Source organism: Solea solea, chromosome 1, assembly GCF_958295425.1.
Source record: "Solea solea chromosome 1, fSolSol10.1, whole genome shotgun sequence".
NCBI lineage: Eukaryota > Metazoa > Chordata > Actinopteri > Pleuronectiformes > Soleidae > Solea > Solea solea.
This window is the reverse complement of record NC_081134.1, coordinates 20627097-20643578: the sequence shown is the minus strand read 5'-3', so window position 1 is coordinate 20643578 and position 16482 is coordinate 20627097. Positions and strand designations below refer to the sequence as shown.

Sequence of the window (16482 nt, the reverse complement as noted above, 5' to 3'; positions counted from 1 at the left end):
CCATTTTGCATGTCTGCTTATGAAAAAATAAACATGTTTTTATTTGTAAATTAAACATTTCCAATACATCTAAAAATCCAAAATCCATCCAAAAATTCTCATTAACTACACAGAGAACAAACACTGGAGGGAGTACAATTTAATGACAGGTTTTCTAAATGAGAGTTCTTTAGTTAGTTACAGGTAGTTCACATGCACAGATGGACAGAGGAGAATATAAATTTGCATCACATGCATACTTCAGGAAGGTTTTTGTTTTTTTTACCTTCTTAACTTGGCGTACAGTCACTGGGGGATCTGGTCGTAGATGTAATTTCTCAACTCAATTAATCTTGTCTTGGACTAGGACAAAGGTATTTGGCCACACCTGTTAATTACTGAAATGGTGAAATGGTTATTTAGGCTTTAGGCTCCTCATCTCTAGTGAAGGACAATGCTCTGTGGCAACAGTTTGAGGAGAACAGTTTGTCCTTTTCTATTCCAACATGACTGTGAATATGAGTGTGGAAGCTGTTATAGCTGTGAAAAGGGGGACCAACTCCATATTAAAGTATATATAATATATATAGTATCATATTGTTCATGACAGTCCCTGTTGGCATAATGGTCAGGTGTCCCAATACTTTTGTCCATATAGTGTGTGTGAAGTGTTAATAAAGGACCATGAATATGTCTGTGGAAATGAATGCAAAACATATGGTTAGTACTTCAACAACAACAAAAATATGAGGTCAGGAAACATCTGAATTTTGAAATATAGTAAACATTAATGAAAACAAACACAGTGATATTGAAACTTCATGTGACGGAAAAATAAAGAAAGAAAAAGACAACTAGCAGCCATTTGGTCAGATTGGTCCCTTGTGATGGTACGGTTAGTTGCAGTAGCTCTGATCAACCCTCCATCCTCGTACAACTTCAGTTGTACAATGACAATAAAGATGCTTTCCTTCCATTATTGTGGGCTAACGTTAAAACACAGCTGTGCGTCGTGCTGCTCGTGGAACCATTAAATTGTGAAGCTTTTCAAATTAGCATTAGCTTGATGACCCAAATACATGAGCATCGCTGCAGGAAATAAAAGAGGTAATAAACGTAGCTCAAGTCTGATTTGTGCTCACCAGGAAACCTAAGGAGGCATACTGCTTCTAATTAGCTACGCTAATTTACTGCTAATTTAACTGACATTTTTATCGGGGCTCAGTTTGAGAAACAAAATGTTTAGTTTGTTTCTGTTTGCCAGTTGTGGGCGGCGTGCTACTTGTGTCAACAGTCTTGTTTTGAGTTTGTAAATGAAGTTCTGACACATCGTGGTCAGTCTGAGGTCACTTCATGAGCTTTGATTGGTCCAAACCACAGATGTGAGAAACTCACTGTACCTGAGTATTAGTACTCGCCTAAGGCAAATGGTTTTTACTACGACATAACGTTGATATAATGTTACAATTTTAGAACAGTACAAATGTCAGTATACACTCTTTAACATTTTACTGCTTAATCTACTTAATCCACCGAGTGTAGCCTGTCCATCCAAGACCGGTCGTACCTCACAATATCCCTCCGCAAATGCTCGCATTGATTGGATAGCAGTTTAAAATGTTTTTAACGTTAATAGCTATTAATAAAAGGCGAACAAATCACACGGGGGGAAAAAGTGCTGAGTGTGCCAAGGCGTGTAGTCTTCAATGGGTGATGACACTAACATTAAAAATATAAAATTCCCACTAAGAATAGTCCTGATAAGGTCACTTTTTAATTGTACTTAGGGGAATGTAATTTAAAAGTGTGCACATTAAGAATATGCAAGTTTAAAATATGGATTATATGGTCTAAGATAGAGAGATAATAATTGTATTCTATGTGTAGCCAGTACAAGCCTTGGTTCTTCTCTTCTGTCTTGCACTTTTGCAGGTTTTTTTTTCTTAAAAAGAGATTAAAAGAGGTTGTTGGTGATGTGGATGACTCCGCCCTCCCTCACTCCTGTTTCCTGTTGCGTCCCGTGAATCTGTCCATGACGTTGAACGCTCCCAGGTACTGTCCCAGCAGGATGCCCTGCTTCATGGGGAGGATGCTGTGGAGAGAAACGTAAAAAAAAATAAGAATAAAATCAGAAACACATCTGTTAAAGTTTAGATGTTCTTAATTGGATGTGTGTTTACACTAGTTCCTATGTCAGTGTTTTGTCCGTTACTATTTTTAGAGCTTGAAAATGGCTCCTTCATGATTGTCAGAGAAGGTCCTAAAAAGTTGACAAAAACACACACTCATTCACACAATGTATGGACTGAAAATGTGGACACTACCTAACCCTTCTCCAGAGGTCAGTGCCTTCATCAGCAGCAACAATATAAATGAATAATTCCAACTGCAGCTATTGGAAAACAATTATGAGTGCAAATGAAAAAAGTGAAATAGTTTGTTTGAGGCAGAGCGACCCTGTCGTGTGCATCTTTTCCTCTACGAGCCTTTGTCTGACTAACAATTGCCATCGTTTTCAAAGAGAGCGAGAGAGCGCCGAGACGAAGCGTGATCATAAAACAACACGTTGTTAAAAAAGACCCAATAACAATGGCTTTTATGTAGAATGAACAGAGGTGACAGGCACATTCCACAGGCGAGAAGCTTTCTAAGAGAGAATAATGACTCTGTCCTCAGACAAATGGACCAGAGAAAACATCTCAATCTCTCATCAAACTAATGAAAGGGCGGCTGCAGAAGAAGAAGTGAGCTGAAGCACTGAGGGTTTCTGAGACACACTTGTCACAAACACTTTGACTTCCATCACTACAAAGATCTCACACATTTTATGGGTTTTGGGTCGATTAAAAAAACATGCAACACATATGACTGCAACACATTTGAACTTTGAATGAGGCCTCTCCATATCTAAGGCACAATACAAAGCAGCTTAATTAATTACCCATTATCCACATACATGAAAAGCAACTTTTAAAACAAATCATTCATCTAATAATAATAAAGTACATTTATATCTGAAATGGAAATCTGAAAATTCTCTGAGGTTCACAGACAAACCTTAAATCACTACTCTGATCAACACAATAGACTAGGATCAATAATTCCCAAGAAGTGGTGGAGTGAAGAAGCACTAGTCTTAAATGATTTGTCTGATTAGTTTTTCATTTCTGCACTGTGCATATCTTACTACACACTTCATATATTTTTATCTATTTACAGTAAATCACTTTGATATAACGCACTATACAAATACATTTATTCTTATTATTCTTATTACTATAATAAGAATAATAATACAACACATATTACCTGCTATACCAGGTCAGATAAAAGAAACATAAGTATTTCTTAAAATTAACTTTATTGTACATATTTTACAGCCATTTAAAAGTTAATACTCCTTTGTGCACCTAAATACAAAACTGAAAATGAACACATTTTGTTTATTTGCGTTTAATGACCTTTCACGGCCCTCCTGCAGTATCGCCACGGTCCGCGGGGGGGCTGCAGCCCACACTTTAGAAATCGCTGCACTGACAACTTAACATCTGGCTTTTTGTCTCCAGAGTGATACAGAGTTAACAGATACATTCAACATTCACTCCTGGGCCAAATGAAGCTCCAGTAGACACAGGGTTTTCCATTAGCTTGGGCTCATATCCACACTAATGTGAAAACACTAATTTCTTCTACTTTATTAAGGCAGTTTAGCTACACTGATGTTTACCCTGATTCCAGTATGAAGAGAATCGTGACCCAGGCTCTAGCTTGAACTATCTTGCTTTCTTAAATTTTCTCCACCATAAAAGGAAGTTTTTTTTTTATTTCATGAATAATTTAATTTAATAAGTCTATTTTGTCCTGTAGTCATACAAGTCATCCGATCTTGGTAGGTTGTGTTTAATTCCCCGTTGTTGGCTGCTGCTGTTTATTTTCCCTCTTTAAAAAGGAAGGGGAAAAAAAGGAAGGTTGTACAAATAAATGAACTTGGACCTGAACTCGATTACAACAGTAGCGAGTCAGCAGACACTTCACGAAATGTGTACACAGGATGATAACGAGCCAAACAAATGGAGAGCAATTTAGAGTGGGGAAAAATTGACAGAGGAGAGAGTGCTTTTAAAAGTGAGGTGCAAATTGAAAAAGGTCCCGGCTGCTCTGACACCGCTCAGTGAGTCACTGCACACCGATCACGGAGCAGAGACGGCTCAGTTCTGACGGGGTCACGTTTTCCTCATTTATCAGAACTGCCCACGCACGGTTGTGTCATCGCTCTGTGCCCGTGAGCCTTTCACAGCAGAACGTGGGATTTACGTTTGCAAAGCATCAACGCCGTTTATTCACTGGACTGAGGGAAGAGGTAAAAGGAGCAAAGACAGAATGGAAGTGGAGAGAGATGTTTATGTCCGAGAACAAAGAATAAGAAACTGCAGAGGACGGCTTGTTTTTTTCCCCTCGAAACTTTGATTATAGATTCCAATATAAAAAGTTTGCTACCTGGAAGAGCAGCAAAACACAGGCTTTAGCCTCCTGTGTGTGTGTGTGTGTGTGTGTGTCTAATCCAGAGAGAATTTGTTTGTGGAAATTACTCAAGTACAGTAAATGTCAAGACTTTTCAGTAATATTATAAAAAGAGACTTCAACTTCTAAAGTCATTTTCTGTTAAGACACAGGCGAGGACAACACTTGCAGCTATACTTTCATAACGAAAACATACATAATTCCAGTATGTGGCAAAATAGACAATCTTTATTTAACACTTTGCAAGGTCAGACAGCAGAAAGCAGCATAAAAAGAGCATCCATTCATTCAAATGACTCTTTACATTAAATCGGCCTGTGACGCACTGACCTGTCCGAGCCAGTACAAGACAATAAAAACGATCCTCCTGCTGCTTGCAGTCACAAATACACTGGAGTCGGTTTGTTTCTTGGTGACACAACAAACAGGTTTAGTGACAGTGAAACGGTGAGGGTTGTTTATGTGTCAAACACAGGATGTGAAACTAAACCTGCTGTCGATCTACTCTACAGAACAATGTAGCTGGTGAGGGGATGCCTCCTTAGACGCAGGCTAAAACCACAAGCACCATAGTAACGACATGGTGGGTGCTCTTACATATAAAGTGCGTAGACAATGTGAAGAAAGCATATTATTAAAAGACCAGAGATACAGAGGCTCACTGCCAGCGAGGACACAAAGAAATACTGAGTTTAGCCACCAACAAAAGACAGAACTAAAAAAACCTATGCCTGCTAAAGTGGGCAATGTATTAAAAAAATGTTTATTCTCTGTGTCTGAGAAAATCACAGTTGTTGGCCGACGGCTGTCCAGGTCAGTAAGTTCAAATGTTTGAAATACTTTTATTAGATTCACCCATGTGACACAAACTTAACCCGTGAGCTAATAAACAACTTTGGTGTGGGAGAGTGAACAGTATACAAACATTACTATCCTGAGACGGACTAATGGAAATATGAAGCAGTGAACACCTTGAGATATATTCTCATGTGTCCCCCATTGCAACCACGTTTTCAATGAGACAGTTTCCATATTTATGATACTGTCAAGCACACTTCAGAAAGCCTCAACGATCCTCTTCAAATAAACATTGTGTTCCTCGGATCAAAGTAACTTCATCGTGGACAGGAGTACAGGTAGTACAACATCTCAACAGTCCGTCAGATGTGTTAGAGCACTTTGCGCTGCAGACAGCGGTTAGTGCAGCAGTCTACTTCCGTTGCGTGTCCCAGGTAATAGCCGAGGAGGACGATGACCTTCCACTGTAGGACACTGAGGAGGATGACGAGGGACAGACACATTCAAATCTAACCTTTAGGAAATCCTTTTCAAAGGTGACAGTGTTTGTCACCTGTGGGAAAACTGGGTAGCTTACAGAAGCTCATAATTCTCAAAGTTAAATTAGGATTCAATCACCCAACGTGACAAGAAAAAGATGATAAATTAACACTAATTAAACTCACATTCACACCATGAAACCAGCGTCTTTGAGTGGCCCTGAATACTGATGAGCTACAGCAGTGACAAGGAGTTTGTGTTGTGTGTGTGTGTGTGTGTGTGTGAACCCCAGAGAGTCAGATGCTAAATATCCAATTGCTGAGGAACTGGTTTAGTTTGGGTATAGAAGTCAATGCAATGCAGAGTCTTGAGAAGAACAGCTGTGGAAACCTGTCTGTGTGGAGAGATAGGGATGTGTGCACTTCAATGGAAGAGAAAAAAAGGACACTTACTTTTTGAGGGAAGCGATGAGGTAAATGCTCTTGGGCATCATAAGATACACCTGGTCTGTGAGCACAGCATGGATGATCTTCTTGGCTACATAGTCTGGCTTCAGGATTGGCAGCAAAGATGGCCACCTGGTAAGGACAAGAGAAATCATTCATTTCCTTCGTCTACCACTTTATCCTCCACATGAGGGTTGCAGGGGGCACTGGTTAGGTTGCCAGTCCATCACAGGGCCAACCATTCACTCTCGCATTCACACCTACAGTCCAATTAACCTTGTCCATGATATGATATGACCATCATGATAATCAGGCCGTCTGAACATTTGACAAATCCAAAGTGCTTCTGCTTTTGCCCCTTTTTCCAAGATAACTTTCACTTTCGATATCTGGCAGTTATTCAACCGTTTAGGAATCACGGTACTGAGAAGCTGACACCACAAACGTGTGACGCACCAGTGAATCTTGTCTGGGATTGGGACGGTCGTTCCGCGGAAGTCCTGGTGGCTACAGGTGCAAACCTGTATTACTCTGCTTTCTGGTATCCATCCATCCATCCATCTTCTACCACTTTATCCTCCACATGAGGGTCGCGCGGGCACTGTGCCAATCTCAGCTGACACAGGGCGAAACACGGGGTTACACCCTGGACAGATCGTCAGTCCTTATATTTTTAATTTCTACATATCTCAAATGGTCTAGGAGTTAGGGTAATGACAAATATCCATGCCAAATCCTGTCGGCGATGACAGGACGGTAACAGAAGGGTTAATCACGGGTTTAAATGGGTTTTTGACCGGGGGGAATGCATGTTGATGCATAATTTGACAGCTACGGTGGACTGCCAGTGCTGCTACACCACTGCAGGCTAAATGCTTCACAGAAACTCACTGACAAAACTCAAATTGTGTCAACATGACCTGAAATAAAGTCTTCAGCAAGTCATCCACTGCAGGACAACTCAAAGGTTGTAATCAGGTTACAGCAGAGTTTTTTTTTTGTGGTTATTTTTAAAAAGGCAGCTCTGTCCGTGTCCCCCCACATGTGAAAAGTAGAAAGTGACAGGTCAGGTGTGTGTCACTGACATCAACCATGTGTCCTGGTAGCCTCAAGGCACTGACGCATGGATGAAGGCGGGAAGACGGAAATTAAAATGGACACAAGTCTTCCAGATGATGAATGGAAAGACCCCGTCAGTCCATCCCCACAAACACCTCTGGCATTATTCCATTTTTGTTCAAATGTTGGTGACTTAGTCCCCTCGTCAGTATCCGTCCATCAGCGGTGACGTTAACGATGTTTTCTCTGAAATATTGGAACACTCATTGCTTCCTGTTGCTTCCTGTAGAATAAAATCTTTATAATCCCCTCAACACCGTAGCTCTGCCATCTCACAATAATATAGCTTAAAAAGTGCTCTTCTATGCTGATAATATTCAACTATTGATCATCAATTATCTTCACAAAAGGTATCCCATTTAAAGAGTCTGATGATGTCTAAACTAAAATTAACTTAAAGTATACTAATCCAGAGCTGATCGTCAAGCTGATCGTTTTCCAATATCTCAGTTTTAGGGGCATGAAACCACAAAGGTAACATGGATGGCAGTTGTATTCATATAAGAGAGAAGATAATCCGGGGAAATTCACTCAGAATTTCTGGCACAAAACAGCAGCAAAAAACCACAAGAATTTACCAAAAAAATTGGGGTTGAATATCTAATTGTCATTTTTCTGGCTTATATACTTGTTTCTAACACTTTGGTTTTTGGATTGGCATAGAAAACATTTTTTTTTTTTTAAAAAGACGATTAAAATGCACCCTTTGCTATTCATTGTTTCAAACTGCAATTTCAATTTGAGAACAAATAATTGTTCGGCCCTAGGTTCTACTAATAAATTAAAAACTAAATAGTGACTTGGCTCATTTTATTCCAACACTGCTGATCCATTTCATGCTCCATGAAAATATCACCCTCAGTTGGGTTCAATGTTTCATTTCTTCCCCCTCCAGACGTTCCTGCCTCTCAGGGCCATCTTTACAAATAAGACTTTATTCTAAATAGACTTGCCCAGCTACACAAACTACCATCCTCAGCCCTCGTCTTTACTCCTCTCCCCTCAATCACCTCGTCATCTGTCGCATCAGTCTATCTCACAGTCTGGTGCACACTCGCTCAGAGCTAGGACTGCTTAATTAATGTCTTTTTGTGTGGACAGGAACGCACACACGCACGCACACACACACCCACCCCTGATAATGACAATCTCTACAACATTTATACAGAAATCTGAATGGAGAACATTAAAAGAAGAGATGAAGATCATTTGTTTTGGTAATGGTTCATTTAAAGTCAAGCCAATATTAACCTTAGGTTATAGTATCCAGTAATTTGAAACCACTACTGTGGCCCACAGGGGTGAATTATTGACTTGGTGATGACAGAAGCATCAACATTACAGTTTATGGCGTCATCTGGAATGAAATCAGGGCTGCTGAAAAACAACAACACCTGACCTCTTGGCGACAGCTCTCTTTGGAAACGAGGTTAGGGATGTCACTTTCGATGGTGCCAACACATTAACCTGGCATTTTCAGAGTGCCAGTCCACCTCAACTCTACTGTCAGCACCAAATGTTTGGAAAGGCAACATTTATTGGTGAAGCTTCAACAGCTGGACATCCCTCACCTTACCCTTCCCTTCAAATGTGCTGGAGAAACGATGTAGCCTTCAGTTTGCAGCAAAACTCAAAAAGGAGTTTAGTTTGTTCACCGTGGGCTGTTGTAAAAACATTTGGCGCTTTTCTATTATACAGTTACAGCACGACTCGTCTGTACTTGGTTTGTGATGGTTTTAGTCGTCATAGAACGGCTGCATGAAACTGACGTGACGTCGTTCTACACACAGACACACAAACTAATGACTTGTAAAGCAGTCGTTTTCAGTGTCACTGAATCATTATGATCAGTTGATTAAAAAGGATTTGCTCCCAGAATGGTTCAGTACTTCCTGCATGAAAGGAGCAGACTCTGCCTCACACAGTCACTGAACTGAAATAAAGGTTAAATATTGACATTTTTGCAAAATGTTGGTCTTTTTTAACTGATCTACAGTGCGGAATTGTTTGCTTTGATTCTTGCATCAGATGTTGCGTTCATGACGTTCGATGTCATATTGAGTATCTGGTCCAAATTACAATATTTTCACTTAATTTAAACTTTACCCCAAACGGTAGAGGGTTTTTACTCTGAAACAGTAAGAGGACGACAGTTCTTCTGTGACAGTTCTATTGTGGGTGCTACTGTGAGGGAATGTGTAACTTATTTTTAGGGGGTCGCAGACATTTTATTGCTGTTGCTCAATGGTAATGGGCCAGTTAAGAAAACAGTTAAAAAGGCAAAAGTGACTCACTTAGTTTGACATCCGTCAAACATCCCAGTGTTGATGAAATACGGACACACGATGGTGGTTTTGATGCCGTCTTTCCCGTTTGCAAGCAGCTCCAGAGCAATTGATTCTGCAAAGCCTACTGCTGCAAACTTACTGGCACAGTAGTCTGCAGGGAGAGAGAGAAAATCCACCATCATTATTATTATTATTATTATTATAATAATAATAATAAGATTTATTATTCTTATGGGAAAATCAAAACATGCTAAGGTCCTATCCACTTGGACGTAAACAACCTCTATCTTTGTCGCTTGTTTTCCGATAACATGCAACACACAAACACAAGAATAGGAAGACAACTTAGATAAGCAACAGTGAAAGCAAGAGAGAGGTGGGATTATGATCATCACCTTCCCAAAGTGGCGTATTGGTCGTCTACACGGAAATGTAAGGGGTTGCTTGGTCCATGAAATTTTAAAAGTTCGTACAGTATGTGAACGTCTCTTTGCTCCATAATGAAAGTAAATATATAGTTAAAACTATTTAATTGAATTGCAAACAAATATGTAAGTTTGCAGGTGATTCCCCCTTAGTTTCCACCCGTCATACGAGAAGAGAAAAAATTTTAGAAGGCTTCTGACTTAACTTTTACTTGTTTTTAGGGCTGAACAATTTTGTCTTAATTCTACTGAAATCACGATACAGCCTACCGCAATTTTCAAATCACAGGAGGTGCAGTATTTGTTAAAATTTGTCAAAATATACACATCCTGTTCTACAGATCTTTGTTTCTGCACAAATGTCACACAGTAATCGTTTAAAATGTATTCCAAATCGTTAAGCCCTACATGTTATTCATCATTATTTTTTCTGAGGGTGAGGAAACCTTTTATCTTAAGTCCAGGTTCACAGACAGCTGGAACAAATCCAGGTCAAAGAGCACTCGTACACTCTGACTTATCGGGTCTGCTCCTAACATCACAACGGTAATGATTTATTAGAGTACAGCGGTTATATAATTTCCCATGGACGCCTACAGCCGATAAGGCTCCATAATGTTTGCGACAAATGTAGGTGAGAGGGTAACAATCTCCTACGTGGCCGAACTGCAGGGCGTTCTCAACACAAAGTTGAAACTGATATAAAAAGTCAAATTGGACACAAGGTGAGAACTGATGTGTGACAAGAAAATGTAATGATGTGAGGTAACGGTTTCAAGTAAACAATCGGCCTGACAAGTTTGCAATGTTCTTTTTTGCTGTACTATAATTGCACTATCATTAAAAAAAAACTGTTGTTTCTAAACTAAAAAAAGCTCTTTGTCAATGTTGTGTCAATTTACTTTGAAGTCCCGGGATCTGTTAATGTCGCAATATTCTCAAAAATTAACAAACCTGTACCTGTGAGCAGATTCAGTGATGAATGGACGAATGAATGAATGAATGAATGAATGAATGAAGGCTTTATTTCAAACGTATATAAAAATACAATATAAAAAAACCCAAAAGCGTCCGAAAATGAGTAAGAAGACGCATACATTTATTTAATCTGGCTCATACTACATACATTTACTTCCACAGCTTCTCTCCAATACAGATTTCTATATGCAAAAATCTGTAGATATCTATGTTTTATTTCTGTAAACTGCCAGGGAATAGGTTGTTTATTGCTTCATAGATTATTTGTGCCTATTGAAAATGAGTTTTTTTGACTTTGTTTGATTTCTTCAAGTGTAATTCTGAATTCTCCTCATGCCCCAAACAAAACAGATAATAATTACAAAGTGCAAAGCTCTGAACACCACCCTCAGATTAGAACAGCAGGTTCAGATTAAGTGTACTGTTGGCTGGTTTGTGTGTGAAATGTCAACACTGTAATAAAGATAAGTGGATGACAAATAAGAGGAAACTCCTTCCAACGTCTCAGAGATTAACAGCTACAGAGGATCAGTCCGTGCTTTAGGTGAACGCCTGAATCATAAAGTGTTTCAAAATACAAATCTGCAAACTACAATTATTTTATTTGTGGTTTACTCTCAAATAAATGTGGGATTAAAACAAAAAAGGTCTTGTGACTAAACTGTATTTATCAAGTTTGCTCGAGCAAAGGTGTGTAAACTCGCATAAATAAAGTAATAATCTGCAAATTAATTACATAACAACCAGGCAAATCAGCCAGTTGTTCAGTAGAATTGGCGTTTAGAGAAGGTGAACGTTGTAATCCAAAGTGAAACCACAGACCTGCCAATCCATTGACTCCTATAAGTCCAGCAGAACTGGCGATGCTGACCAGATGTCCATGATTGTTGGCAATCATAGCAGGAAGGAAGGCCTTGTACGTCTGAGCAGAGAGACGGAAAACACATGAGCGTGAACACATGAACGACACTTCAAAGTTTTATTTTTAATTTTGTTTAAAACACTGATTTGTCCATTGATGATTATTATCTTGATTATTGTGGCCAAAAGAGGAAAATCAGAGGCTCCTCCAAGGTCATCTTAAATTGATATTTTCAAAATATAAGACAATATTAAGACCTATATTTCAGTTGAGGGCAAATTTAAACATAAACTGTGAGCAGAAAAGTTCAGACTGACCCAGAAGTGAGCCATGGAGTTGACCTCCACCGTCTTCTCGATCAGAGAGTCGGGAGCATCCATGAACTTCTTTCCCGTCACAATCCCGGCATTGTTCACCAGTATGCTGACGTCACCCACCTCTCGTTTCACCTGCACGGAGAAAAAGAAAATTACTTGTTTATTTACAGGAGCTGATAATAGTCTGAACTAGAGGTCGACCGACCTCGGTTTCTTTCTTTGATCCATGCTGATTTTCAGAAACGATGGAAGCCGACTGGAACTTCCATCTACAAAAACAACAATGTAGACGACGTAGATCCGGAGAGACGGCAGTTAATTGGAGGCGCATTCAACAATCGTCACAATGGAAGACGATAGTTTAACGCATTAAAAGCATGGAAGCTGACAGCAGACTGTGCTCCACTGCCATTCCAGCAGAGATGGCAGCACGAAAAATTGGCACAACTCGGCAGTCTCCTCCGTTTCTGTTGCTTCCTTGCAATCAGAAGAAAGTTTGCGGGCTCCACAGAACCAGGCACCGATTTCTGTCGCCTATTTTGTTTTGAAATCCACATGCAAGAATAGACTAGACAATGTCAACATGGACACGTGCAGATCGGATGTGATCACTTACAAAATGTAATAATGTGAACAGTTCTGATCAAATATGCAAACAGATCGGATTTGGGCTGCAGTCTAAAGAAGGTCCAACAGACTCTCACTTTATCGTCTCGTTACTTCTGGACTGGATTAAGTCCTCACACCAAAGCCAAAAGAGGGAACATCTGATTTTACACTTGTACATTTGCAAGTAACTACACATTCAGAGTTGAGTGACATTAAAGAGGTTAACACCAAATATTTTGATAATCAATCACTTGGTTTAAGCGGGACTTTTATTATCTGACATCACAGGGACCAGAGAACTCATTGTGAGAAAATAATCAACAAATGAATCGATTACGTAAACAATGGTTTGACGCAGCCCCAGACCAGATCCTGCTTTCTTTACTCCCCCTGACTGAGTTTACAACTACAACAAAAGTGTGTGTGTACACACACACACACACACACACACACACACACACACAGCTGCCCTGCCTCCAAAACATGCTCACACACATTTAACAGCTGTTTTCTCGACACCTCCCCCACTCCCTCCCCCATTCCAACACTACAACATCTCTGTTCAGATTATTTTCTTTTTCAATCTTTATTAACAATTATTTTCAGCACCCTGTTCATTCATTTCATTAAAGACAAGCTGCATCTGGATTATGAATTGATTGCCAAATTAATCGTCAACCATTTTGAATCTATTTATCTGTTTGAGTGTTTTTCTCCCTAATAATTATAACAACTTCTGCTTCTAAATGTGAATATGTTCTGGTTTTCTTTGCTCCAGATCACAAAGAAATCATTAAAACTGAATAATTTTGTTTTTTTGCAGACAAAACAAGACATTTGAGACATTTTACTAACCAAACAGGTACTGTACTCAATGCAAATGTTTTGGAAACAAGTTTCAGTGTGTAAATATTGGCGATGACAAATGTCAAAATCAGTTTAAATTTGCATTTTCACACCATAGTCAGTTTTCTTGTGCTGGCAATTTGGTCACATCACTGTTTATTCCTTCAATTTTATTTTGATATCGGTCTGTTTTCTCAGTTTTTATTTTATCGTATTTCTCTGATTGTAGATTGGTGTGTTGTGTATTCAATTCAATTTCCTGCATGAACAGTGATTGGTACTGTAGTTCTGTCGAAGCTTCCAAGTTAAAAGTGTTGCAGAGAGTCTCACCTGGTCGGCCACTCTGTAAACCTCGTTCCTGTCACTGCAGTCACACAGATAGTAGTGGACTTTGTTGGCTCCACTCTGTTTGGCCAGTTTAGCCGTTTCCTTCATTCCCTCCTGGTTGATGTCCCACAGCACCACCACGGTGCCGTGAGACGCAAACTCCTGAGCCATGAGGCGACCGATTCCGCTGCCTGCCCCCGTGATCAGCACCACCTCGCCGGCTATGTTCTTCCTCTTCCTGGGCACAAAGAGGTGGATGAAGGACTCCACATTGTACCAGATGGAGAGCAGGAGCACTTGGATTGTTTCCAGGAAGAAATTCATAATTGATCTGTGAAGAAAAGAAGAGAAACCTGTGAGCCTTTGTTTTCATACAGAGCGAGTGGTTCAATTGTTTCAGTTGTTGAGCTTAATTAAGACAAATCCATCACATTGTTGGTGCAATTAAGTTTGAAATGTGGAGTCTAAATACGGTTTAAGGTAAGGATGTCCCGATACTTTTTTTGTGTCTGATACCGATTCTGATATCAAAAACTTGAGTATCTACCGATACCAATATTGGTCCGATACAGACATTTTAGACCATTTTTGAATGTATGAAGCTGCTAACAACACATTTGTGCTGAGTCATTTCAAAGACACAATTCTCCAACTGTGGAACAAATATTACTCTCCTAAAAATAAGAAATAAACAGCATCAAATATGACTCAATGCTTTTGCAAATTTTTATTTACACTTTTACAGTCTGTACATAGTGAAGCACGCGACACATAGGATTTTTGTATCGGATTTTACATTTCTACCTGTCCCGATAACCAATCCAGTGATTTTGACCAATATTGGACCAATACCGATGCTGACTGACACCGATTCCCATCCCTAGTTTAAGCTTTCCCCCTAAACACACGACACTTCAAGAAATGTCTTCATACACACAAAATCATCACATCTAGGGCTGCAACTAACTTCATCTGTCCATTTACACACTGGACCTTTAATACTCTTGTTTTAAACCGTTTAAAATGTTTCCACAACACAACTCAAAGTAAGGGAACATGATTCCACTGTGTTTCAGTGTCACTGTAAGAATTTAAAGCATATTTTTATAATTATCACAATGATATCTTGAATTGCGATTATTTGGGTCCGGATAACAATAAACCGGATTCTTCAACTTTCACTAAAGAGCAAATACAAACAGGAATTTATCGCAAAAATTGTCACTATCGACCGATTTAAACATTTTAATCATGAGGAGTGGTGTGAAAATTTAAATTAACTGGTTTTGACGTCTTGTTTCAATGTTTCCATGATGCAAAAAAGTGTCTTAATTTAAAATGTTTTTATTGTGTTTTTTTTGGTTGTTGTTTTATGACAGTTATCCAAATAATATCATGAATCGCGATTATTTCGGTTGGGATAACAATGAACTGATCCTTGTAACTTCCACATACGGGCAAATACAAACCGATATTTATCGCAACAAATAGTCAATATCGACTGATTTTAATATGTGAATCGCGATAAGTCGTGTCGCCCAGCACAGTGTGAAAGTGAAGTTTAAAAACAGACTCATTCCAGTGTGTGTGTGTTTTGTCGCGTTTGTTTGCATGAATTATCCAGATCACTGACTCAATTTGACAAGTTTGACAAGACACGTGACACCGAGCGACTACAAACAAACAGAGCGAGAGCTTTTTTCCATCAAAGACCGGACTGAGACTGAAGAAGATCGCAGTTTATAAACTTACCGAGTCGGTCTACGTGTACTCTGCTCACGGTCACACTCCCTCCGTGTGTGTGTGTGTGTGTGTGTGTCGGGCTGGGCTTAGTGTGAGCTGCTAACGGACACTCACCTATTTGTGTCGCCTGCGGAGCAATAAAACACCGGATGTGAGCAGTCGAGAGGGAGGCGCGCGTCACGTGACACGCCGTCAGCCATTCCCGACCTACCAGCGCGTCCGCTACCGCGCAAGGCATTATGGGACATGCAGTGCACTATGATATCACTTTAAAATGTCGTTATTCTTTAATTCCATGGTTCTCAAACTGTGGTGGTACTTCGTGTTTTTATTACACTTAATATATGAATACTTTATACTTATTCGTCTAAATTTATGTATATATTTTTTTTTACTGATTTTGAGGAGTTTGTATAAAATTAAACATATTACATAACATAAAATAATAAAATAAAACTAGGAAGAATTTGATATAAAATACCACATGTGCAAAATTGCAAAAAAGTGGCTGTTTAATCCAAAATGGATTGTCCTGACATGATTTAACGTGTGTACCAATGTATGTGCATGTATGTGAAACACGTCAAAATGTCACTTATTAAAGGTTATTTTTCTTTTTTGTCCCTCCCACTTCCAATTAATCACGCCCATTCACCAAGCATGCTATGTAAATAAATCATTATTTATTTAGAAATTAATAGATACAATTAATTAGTTATTTTTATTAACATTATGGCACAACAT

At 39.3% G+C, this 16482-nt stretch overlaps 1 protein-coding gene across 2 annotated transcripts; it reads right to left on the bottom strand.

Annotated features, from left to right (window-relative positions):
* Positions 1–1734: 1734 nt before the first annotated feature.
* On the bottom strand, positions 1735–15899 carry LOC131459987 (epidermal retinol dehydrogenase 2-like). 2 transcript variants are annotated; one of them, XM_058630212.1, is made up of 7 exons: positions 15748–15898; positions 13999–14326; positions 12214–12345; positions 11857–11956; positions 9638–9782; positions 6231–6356; positions 1735–2071 (listed from the first exon to the last, which is right to left on the bottom strand). In XM_058630212.1, exons 2-7 carry the CDS (start codon positions 14317–14319, stop codon positions 1975–1977), a joined length of 921 nt encoding a protein of 306 aa, XP_058486195.1. In that variant the 5' UTR covers positions 14320–14326; positions 15748–15898; the 3' UTR covers positions 1735–1974. The 2 variants fall into 2 exon arrangements, with proteins under 2 accessions (XP_058486195.1, XP_058486185.1); XM_058630202.1 differs by lacking the exon at positions 1735–2071 and adding an exon at positions 4709–5772 and having other exon boundaries at positions 15748–15899.
* Between the last annotated feature and the right edge of the window lie 583 nt (positions 15900–16482).